Source organism: Mustela nivalis (assembly GCF_964662115.1).
Source record: "Mustela nivalis genome assembly, chromosome: 19".
NCBI lineage: Eukaryota > Metazoa > Chordata > Mammalia > Carnivora > Mustelidae > Mustela > Mustela nivalis.
The window spans coordinates 25,181,190-25,191,420 of NC_139038.1; the positions used below are offsets into that span (position 1 = coordinate 25,181,190).

Genomic DNA, 10,231 nt, shown 5'->3' on the forward strand with positions numbered 1-10,231 from the left:
AAATAAATAAATAAAGGAATTATAAGGGTGAAATTAAAGCCACAAATGAGTTTGGAAGTGCCTCCATAAAGAAAGGAAGAAGCTTCCAGATCGGCTCCAGCCTCTCCCCAAGCCGAGTGGCCTCCAAGAGCCAGACCCTGTGGGCGGCTCGGTCAGCTGAACGGCTACAAACAAAACGCCCCCCCTGCCCCCTGCGGGACCCCTGCAGATTGAAAACAAAAAAGATGAGAAGCTGCCGCCCCCCCGCAGAACCCACCACCGGCGGTGGCCGTGTTACCGCGGCTGCGGGGTCCGCCGAGGCTGCGAACATGGAGAGGGGGTCGGTCCCATCCAGCACGCTGCTCAGCGGGTCCACCACGGAGCTGGAGGACGACGAGGACGTGGAAGAAGAGCTGCCTTTCCGGCTCACTTTCTTGGTCTTTGACTCTGTGACCTGTGGGGGGAACCCGAGAGGTCAAGTGCAAGTTTCCCAAGACTTTTCCCAGAGAAATATTCACATATGCTTTCGCTCATTCCCTTCGTCGAAGGGAGCCTTGCTTGGAGCAGGGAGGCTTATCTTTTGTGCCAGATGGCCATGACTCAGAATCCTAGCTATGGAGGATGGGAAGGCGCAGGGTCGGGGTGAGGAAGAGACAGGGCCATTGGGACCCGGGAGCTGAGCTCTAACCGCACCCCTGTCGAGCCCTCTTACCCAAAGTGTGTCCCTGGACAGGCAGCATCTACATCACCAGGGAGCGGCTCCAATATGTAGACTCTCGGGCTCCCCTGGGACCTACTGCATCAGAAACCTCATCTTTACAAGACTGTCAGGTCTTCCACGAGGGGACGAGGGTCGAGGGAGGGTCATGAAGTGGGGACCACGAGATCCCAGGTTTGTCTCGCTCTGCACGCAGTCTCAGAGGTGCTGCCGAACTGTGTCATCACCGCAAAGCAGTGGTGACGATGAGGAAAAGGTTCCTTTTTGGAGAAATTCCCAATGCCACCTGCTGGTGGTCCTGAGGGGTGGGGGGGCAGGTGTTGGGGTGTGAAGCCATGTCTTTGTTCCACTCGCCTCCAACTGTCCCCAACTCTAGATGACGGGACCAGAAGTGAACCCTTGGGCCAAGAGGATCCAACCAGTCTCTCTGCTGAAAACAGGACCACATTCCAGAAGGGCCAGTTGCGCTCCACTCCCCACTTGAAATGAGGAAGCTATGAAAACCCAGGGGCCAGGGGCAGAGGGACAAAGGACAAGTTGACTGCCCTTTGTCCCTGGTTCTGGGAAAGGGGGCTCTCCTCCTTAGAGTGTCTGTCACTCACAAGCCTCTGGGTCATACCGGAGTTTAGCTAACGAGATGCCGCATCATGGGGGCTGCTCATGACGGAGACCCAGCCTGTGAGCACAGCCACGTGCTATCAGCCTGACCTCAGGGGAGGGAGATGCAGAGGGGGTTCGATCACGTGGCCAAGGAATCACTCCTCCACGCCAATGTAATAAAATCCCCAGTAGGAAGTGTGGACGCACCAAAGCTCAGGGGAGCTTCGTGGTTGGACACGACGTGTCCACAGGCAGAGGGCACGAAGCTCCCTGTGGAAACTTCCCGGACCTCAACCTAAGTGTCTCTCAGCTGGCTGCTTCTCACTTGTATCCTTTATATAAACTTATAGGGACAGTAGTTTCTGGAGGTCTGTGAGTCTTTCTAGTCCAGTGTTGAGCCCAAGGGAGACCTCAGGGAACATCTGGATATGCAGCCAGCTGCTCAGAAGCACAGGTGGCCTGGGGTCCCCCATATTTGCAGTGGGTGTCTCAAGCAAGGCCAGGCTTATTGGAGACCTTGACCTCAACCCATAGGGTCTGACGCCATGACACCAAGCTCAGGTGATTTGATCAAGCACCAAAGACGGGGACCATCTACACCCCTTGCCTGCTCTTCTTTTCTTTTTTAATCACTCACAAGTAGACCAAGATGCTATTCAGGGCAGCATCCTCTACGGGAATCAGAGAGATGCTTAATGTTCCACACGGCAAATTAAGAAGGTCCACTTCAGGAACAAAGGCATCCCGTGCTGTGTCAGCCCCGCGAAGACGAGAAAGGGCAAGAATACACATGATGAGTGGGTGAGGTCAATGTCACACACACAAAAAAAACGGAAATAAAAAACTAGCAGAAATAAATACGCAAAACCGGCTACTGTGGGCAAATGGGAAAGACCCCAGATCGGGCCTGTAATTTTGTGGAGTGAGAGTATCAGGTAGGGAGCCCCTGACAAACTTACAGTTATGGGCTTCAGCGGGTGATAGTCCCCAAACTCCAACGGCACAGCCTCCAGCCGGCATGACGCAAACTCAGCCTTGTAGTTTCTGCTCCTGGAATGCCTGGCAGATAGCAAAACCCACACAAGGATCAGCTGAGGGACACAGATAGACTCGAACCGTTTGCTCAGACTTCCTCAAGGATACAGCAGTTTACAGCAGCATGGTACTTCTACCAAGACCGAGAAACGCTAAATAGAATTCTAACACTCAGTTCAAGGTCTAGGTAGCTGCCAAGGCATCCGGGACCTGTATCCAGAGACCAGAACCAAGGGTACTCAGTGATGTCAAGTCAACCCCCCTCCCCAACCTCACCCCCAAGACCACAGAGGCTTGAAGGAAGAGCTTCTCAAGAGAAGTGGGTTCAGGAAACGGAGAGATTGGGCCCTGGGTTTCCCTATAAAAGGTTCACAAAAGCCGTATGAAGCCAGAGAAGGAAGCCAAGCAGGAAGCAGACAAAGAGAACACGGTTTTCATCCGTCTGAGATCATGAGATGGAAGAGGACAACGAGTATCCACACTGGTGCACACGGGGCAGACAGATTGGAAGGACAGCAAACAGCGGGAAAGGTGCTAAGGGGCGGGAAGGGAAGGTCTAACACTCGTACAACTGGAACCCTGAAGGGGAAGAGAGAAAGAACAGGCAGAAGCAGTGTTCGAAGGGATGACACTGAAATGAAAGACATCAAGCTACAGATTCAAGAAACACCTGTGCCCCAAGCAGGACCCGTACAAAAGCACAACTAAAACCAGACTTGGTACTTTTGTAGTAAAATGGCTAAAAACTAAAGAGAAGATTTCTTAGAAGGGAAAAAAGAGCCCCTCTTTTCAAAGGATGACTGCCGTCTCAGCAGAGATGACAGCCAGCAGACAAAGGGGTGGTCCCAAGGAAATGACCTGCCAACCAACAATTCTGTACCTATGGGCACTACCCTTCAGTCATAAAGGCTAAAGGGTTTCTAGTTAAAGAAAAACGGAGACCAGCAGATACAGCAGACTACGCTTAAAAAAAAAAAAAAAAAAAAGAAAGAAAAGAAAAAGAAAAGCTACATGTGGAAATAAAGTGATCCCAACTGAAAACAAAACATATGTAATACGTACACACTCATATATACCCATACCTACTTTACGGTAATAAAAGATAAAGGCGTGAGTAAAACTAGATTAGTGACAGCCAAAAATGATAACTTCTGGTATTTAAAATATGTGTAAAATTAAAAGGCACGACAACTAGCAGAAAAGAGGTGCTAAGGTCTGAAATCTTTACCCCCAAAGATGATCATGTTAGAGGAGATGGACCTTCAGGACATGATAAGGTCACAAGGGAGAACTCATGAGGGGGATCAGAGCCCTGAGAACAGGAACCCCAGGGAGCCCCCCCATGCTATGAAGACACACGGTGCAGGTGTCGGGATCCCAGACTTTCAGCCCCCAGGAGAAACAAATAGTTTTGTTTATAAGTTTACCCTGTGATTTTTTTTTTTAACAGTAGCCCAAATGGACTAAGATAACAGGGACTGAGAAGTGAGGGTACACCGAAAATACCTAAAAATGAGGAAGCAGCTCAGGAACCGGAACGGGTACAGGCTGGAAGGGTTTTGCAAGACAGACCAGAAAAGCCCCATGGGCGACTGTCACAAGGGCTGACAGAGAGTCAGGAGAGCTGCAGAGAAAGCCTTGACCCTCCTCCAGAACACGCCGCTGATTGCGAACAGAAGCTGCTAGAAGTTTGGACAGTGAATGTCAGCCTAGCGAGGCCTCAGATGGAAACAGGACCAGGTTACCGGACAAGAAAGGTGATTTCTATCATAATGTGGCAGGGAGCTTGGCCGGACTGCGCTCATGTCCTGGTGTTCTGCGGAAGGCAGAACTTGGGAGCCATGAAATGCGGTATGTGGGTGCGGACATTTCCGAGCCCAGTGTTGCAGGACCAGCTTGGGGGCTCTTGAATAACTTCGGTAAAAATCAAGAAGAGAGAAATGGCTGAAAGCCAGAGGGCTCATCAAAAGGGAAACAGGTTTTAAGATTTTATTTATTTGAGAGAGAGGGAGAGACAGGAAGCACAGTTGTAGGGAGAGGCAAAGGGAGAAACAGACTTCCCTCAGAGCAGGGAGCCCGATGCAGGGCTCGATCCCAGGACCCTGGGACCATGGCCTGAGACACTTAATAACTGAGCCACCCAGGCGTCCCGGGAAACAGGTTTTAAAAACTTGGAAAAAACTCAGGGTGTCAAAGAACATAGAGCCAGTCATGACGTTCCTCAGCCTCCAACCCTCCCAACCCAATCCTGCCCCATTCCCAGCCCCGGGGATTCCTTAGTCCTTGCAGGAACCCCAAATCCAGCTGCTCTGTGCAACCTGTCAGCCTTGCTGAGCTCCACTAACCCAGAAACCTAACTCAGTACAAGAGAACGGGGATCCCAGGGCATTTTATGACTATCCCTCTCTAAATTAACTGTGGCTCTGAGAGAAGGATCGGAGAGGAAGGCCGGTCAGGTCAACCACACGGGTAGAGCTCTGCTTTTTATTTTTATGTTTTGAAAGGAAAAACCCTATCATGATATATTGCCTAATGTCTCTGCGTCACACCAAACACGCCCCGTCTTCGTCTCCAAAAATATAAAATGCTCTTCCAAACTCCCTGTGACATGCGGCCAGCCAATCCTTGATTTATAAAATAAACAAAGAACTCCAGAATAAATAAAGTGGAGTAACGCCCATCCATTTTTTAAACAAAATTTAAAAGTCAAACGAAGCTTTTCCTCCTTTCGATCATTCTTAACTTCATCAATGGAATTTTGGAAGGTTTAATAGAATGAGTGGAAATGTAATCAGACCTGAAATTCAGTTGCTAATGTTTTTCATCCCCGTCATAATCGTCAACAGATCAATCAACAACTGAGAAAAGCACAGTCTCAAAAGAGTAGGGTAACTTGATATGCAGAATAAAGTAATAGTTCTCATTTATTATGTGCTGACTGTATACCAGGATCCCGGCCACGCCCTCCCCCCCGCCCTCCCTCATTTAACCAACCCCCAGATGCAGGCGCTCTTATTACGCCCATTTTGGAGACAGAGAAGCTGAGGCTTATGGAGTTCAGATGACAGCAGAGAGTGCTTAGGGACACAAGCAAACGGAGGCAGCACAATTCTCGGGTGCAGGAGCTCTGTAGACCACCTGTGGGTCCTCTTGAGAACCTCAAACAATTGTCTGCTTTTGTCTATTTTTTTTTTAATTTATTTATTTTTTAAAAAAAGATTTTACTTATTGGGGCGCCTGGGTGGCTCAGTGGGTTAAGCCGCTGCCTTCGGCTCAGGTCATGATCGCAGGGTCCTGGGATCGAGCCCCGCATCAGGCTCTCTGCTCAGCCGGGAGCCTGCTTTCTTCTCTCTCTCTCTCTGCCTCTCTGCCTGCTTGTGATCTCTGTCAAGTAGGTAAATAAAATCTTAAAAAAAAAAAAAAAAGATTTTACTTATTTATCTGACAGAGATCACAAGGAAGCAGAGACAGGTGGGGTTGGGGAGGGCGGGGGAGGTTGCAGCAGGCTCCCTGCCAAGCAGAGAGCCCGATGTGGGGCTCCATCCCAGGACCCCGGGATCACGACCTCAGCTGAAGGCAGAGGCTTTAAACCACCCAGGAACTATATATATATATATATATATATATATATATATTTTTTTTTTTTTTTTAAAGGACCAAGATTTGAAATAAATTTTTTAAGTTTGAGGGGAGGAGGAAAAAAAATAGGGCTTCTGGGAAAAGAAAAAAAAAAGGAAACATTTATCCTTTCAGAAATTCCATGTCAAACAGCGATCTGTTGATTTTTCTATCACTTCCATTGTTTTTCCTAAAATTTGTTCTTGGCTCCTAAATCGGTTCCCCACAACTTGAGATGCTGAAGCCTGGTCTTCCACGCCTGGGTCTTTGGTAAGGCCAACAGCGCCCCCCAGCGGGCATTTTCCCAACTTCCCTACTTTGCTTTTCCACTCAACAGAGCAGACGAACCTGATAAAAAACCCCCACGATCCCAGCTCGCCACAACGCTAAAGGCTCACGTGGGTCCTTGGCGGCTGCCACAGATGCCAACTTTTACCACCTCTACTCCTGGCTGCTCCGAGCCGCTGGCTACTCAAAGGTGGTCTAAAAAAGTCTCAAAGTGGTGTTGAAATTCTTGACTAAAAAGCAGGTGTTTTTAGGGGATTACCAAAGGATTAAACAGGGAAGGTGACCCACGGTGTCCTGGACATCACAGATGTTAGCCCCTGACAAAATATATCAGAGATGTTACAGTGTAGCTGGAAAGAGGCATTCTAGGAAGACCCATGACAACATAGTGGGGTTAGGGGAGCCCTGCACCCCAGAACCTGGACTGGAGGTCTAGCTGCGGGGAACGGTTAAGAGCTCGGGACAGCCACTGGGCTCCAACCCTCAGACTCCTGGCAGGCTTCCCGACTTTAGGCAATCTAACAGCTTCACCTCTCTGCCTCCACTTCCTCACCTGAAAAATGGGGCTGTTTTGAGGGCTAAATGAGATGAGGCACACTAAGCACTTAACAGAGCCTGGTGCACACAAAAAAGACCCTGTAAATGTCAAATTTAATGAAAGAGACCCCTTTCCTCTCTGCAGACCTTCTCTGTTTCCTCATTCATGCCACAGAATATTACTGAGCACCTACTATCTGCCAAGCTCCATGCAAGGCATGAAAAGGTTAAAACTTGGTCCCTTTATTTGAAAAAAAAAAAAAAATTATTTATTTATTGAGAGATAGATAGAGGAAGGGGTAGGGACAGAGGTGGACTCTATGCTGAGTGCCCGGCTGGATGCAGGACTCCAGGTCACAACCCTGAAATCAAGAGTAGGGCGCTTAATGGACTGAGCCACCCAGGTGCTCCTTGGTCCCTTGTAAAGAGCACCAAGCGTCTGGAATTGGCCAGATCAGGAGCTGTGCAGACCCCAGATGTTAAGAGGTTTATGGCACCTCTGTTTGTGATTTAAAGTTGCAGGTAAAAATGTACTGGGATGCACAGATTTAAAAAGTATCTTCCTGGATTTTCTCATTAGAAAATTCCAGACAAGTTAATTGAGGCCAGGTGTTTCTCATTGGTTTTGGTTTTTAAGCCTTAATGGTACCCTAAAATGTGCTTCACGTGATGAGATCCAAGGAAACTCAGTGGCGTCCAATTCCGATGGAGCGTACCAAGAGCTTGGAAGGAAATCGCTGCACGTTAGCTAGCTGCAGGGAATACGGAAGGCAGCTTTTATCAAGCATAAAATCAGAAGGTTGTATTTATTTTAGAGGCTAGGCCTGTATATTCTTTCATTTGCTCACGCATTCATTCAAGGTAAACCACTTCACATCATTTGGAAAGAAAGATGAGAAAAGGATCTCCCTTTCTGAGATGCATGGTAGAACGCACATCCCCAAATAAATAATCGCCCTGTGACGGTCACATTTTGCTGACTTCCCGGAGGGAACACAGCACCAATCACTCCCAACCACTCCAGTCAGGAGAGCCCAGACAGGCCGGTCAGCCAAAGCACATGCTGGTCCTGCCTGTTAGGAGCTCCTATTCAACCTCCAAAACCCAATTTAAGACTCTGCCCCTGCTAAGCCTTCCCCGAGCCTCCAGGTGAGGTTATGCCTCATCCTAATGCCTGCTTTGGAGACCCTTCTGTTCTGTGTGTCTGCTCCGTTCAACCGTCAAGCCTTTGAGGCCAAGGCGTATGTGTGAAGGCTTTACATCCGCCGTGCCCAGGCGCAGGGCATTGCACGCGGTGGGACGAACGGAAGCCATTCCACGGGTGAGAAAAATCCAGAGTGCTCCAGGTGAGCGGAGTAGCAGAGCAAACAGCCAGGTGTCCCGCATCATCCAGACTCAGAGCTGAGTCCACCATTCCCTTTCCAGCATGCAGCGCCCCAGAACCTGGGCAACAGGCAGCCGGGGAACTGGAGTTTTCTTTACCGAATGAATGGAGAGGGGCCTGGAAGGTGCAGGGAAGGAGTGCCCGGGAGGGAACCAAGATTCCACCCGTCCTGTCTCAGGGACCTCCCCTGGCCCGGGGTAGTGGCCGTGGATTCTGCGGTCAAAACCACCGCGGATGCGACGGGAGACTCCACCAGCACCGGCGGAAGAGAGCAATTCTCAGTCACTCGCACGCACACGCTCACACTCGCAGAGACAGACCCAGAAATAGCACAAGCAGCCCCTCGCCGAAGACCACCCGCCGCTTCTTCCTTACCAGGGAAAGACGGCCATCTTCCCAGTCACATGAGCACTAGCACCCGGGCAGCCGGCCCTTTTCTCCTTTCCAGACGCCGCCTCGCCCCGCCCCGCTCTGGCCGCCATGATTGTAACGGGCAGATGCTGCCCCGCTGACCCTTGGGAGCGCCATGATTGTAAGGGGCAGATGCCCTCCACCTAAGCTGTGAGAGCTCCATGATTGTGAGGGGCACATGACTTCCGTTGTGCTGGTCACTGGTGCCATGATTGTGAGGGGCACATGACTTCCGTTGTGCTGGTCACTGGCGCCATGATTGTGAGGGGCAGATGCCCTCCCGCTAAGCTATGAGAGCTCCATGATTGTGAGGGGCACATGACTTCCGTTGTGCTGGTCACTGGCGCCATGATTGTGAGGGGCACAATTCCTTCAAAGCCTAAGCTATACCGTCTCTGAGCGTTATAGTTAAGGAGGAGGACGCCAGTGTCGCGAAGTCCAGGCTGTGCTGTCTGCCAGTGACGTGACTGTAAAGGACAGGGGCTCTCCCTTACATCCCAGGCTGCCACGTCCACCGGCATTATTGTTATTGGGATGGGCACCAGCATCGAAGACCCGAGGTTGGGCCGCTCGTGGGCGCCGTGATTGTAAGGAGCAGGCACACTTCCGGTGAATGGTCCGTGACTGCGAGAGTCAAATACACTACCGCAGCTCGTGTCAGATGCCATGATCGTGAGGGGTGGGCCTACTTCCCCGGAAGGCCCGTCATTCCACAACGGGGACGGGCCAGGCACACTGGCGGAGCGCCGGCCGAGATGCCCTGATAGTAAGGAGCGGAGCCATATCCACCTCGGTGTCCGCGACGCCATGATTGTGAAGGGCAATCGAAGCCTCCCCGCCCACACCCCCAGGCGTGCCGCAGCGTGGACTTGCGCCAGGTGTGGGAAGGGACAGCCGGCTGCCTGGCCCACCAGCGCCCTCTGGGGGCGGAGGAGGAGGAGGACACGGACCCAGCGAAGATCTTAACCGTGGCTAGGGATGAGGAGAGAGGGTCTCTGGGGTTCGCGCGGATTTGCAGCTAATTCGCTGTTGGCCTGGGATAGGAGCCGTTCTTACCCCGGCGCTGCTTTCCCCTGCTGTCCCCCCCTCCCGGGACTAACATCCCGGATCTCTAAGGGCTGCCGTGGATCCGAGATGACCGCCTTCAGCTGGAGCTAAACCGCATAGGGAAGTTAGGGTTCTAGCTTGTCACCTAATTTGGCAAAGCTGTACGTTTCCGTAAAGGTGAATCCGCGTTTCGACCACAGAATTTAGGTGTTGCGGTGTGTCCTCGGATTAAAATAAATCCGATGTTTTCCTAAGAGCTGCCGTGTACTGCCTGCTTACGGTGTCCGGCGCTGTGCAGCCGCTTGACCGTCCCGTCCCAGCAAACCTGACCTCAGCGCCCCGGTTCGGGAGCCCCTGCAGGTGGCCGGCCTGAGGCGCCTGAGTGCCCCGGGCCGCAGCGGCTGCGGGGGACCGATCCGGCGCGGAGACGCGCTGCATCGCCGGGCGGCCTCTCGTCCCCCGCTTCGGCCGCTTGGGCTCGCTTGCGTCTCCCGACAGCGCGGGAACCACATTCCCGGGGAAACAGCCGAAGACCGCACTCCCGGCGCTCCGACGGCACCGGGGAGTTCCGCGCGCCGGCTCTGGCGCGGTCACCCGCGACACGAGACTGACGC

At 51.7% G+C, this 10,231-nt stretch overlaps 1 protein-coding gene across 2 annotated transcripts in view; it reads right to left on the minus strand.

Moving 5' to 3' along the window:
* The window catches only part of VPS35L (VPS35 endosomal protein sorting factor like), a 115,917-nt gene extending 107,229 nt beyond the window's left edge, over positions 1-8,688 (minus strand). Inside the window, exons 1-3 of one of the 2 annotated variants that reach the window (XM_082714893.1) lie at positions 8,535-8,688; positions 2,257-2,356; positions 278-433 (exon numbers count right to left, since the gene is read on the minus strand). In XM_082714893.1, coding sequence (XP_082571019.1) covers positions 278-433; positions 2,257-2,356; positions 8,535-8,641 — 363 coding nt within the window. In that variant the 5' untranslated portion in view covers positions 8,642-8,688. The remainder of the gene's footprint in view (positions 1-277; positions 434-2,256; positions 2,357-8,534) is intronic. The other variant, XM_082714894.1, reaches the window with a different exon arrangement.
* Positions 8,689-10,231: the final 1,543 nt, after the last annotated feature.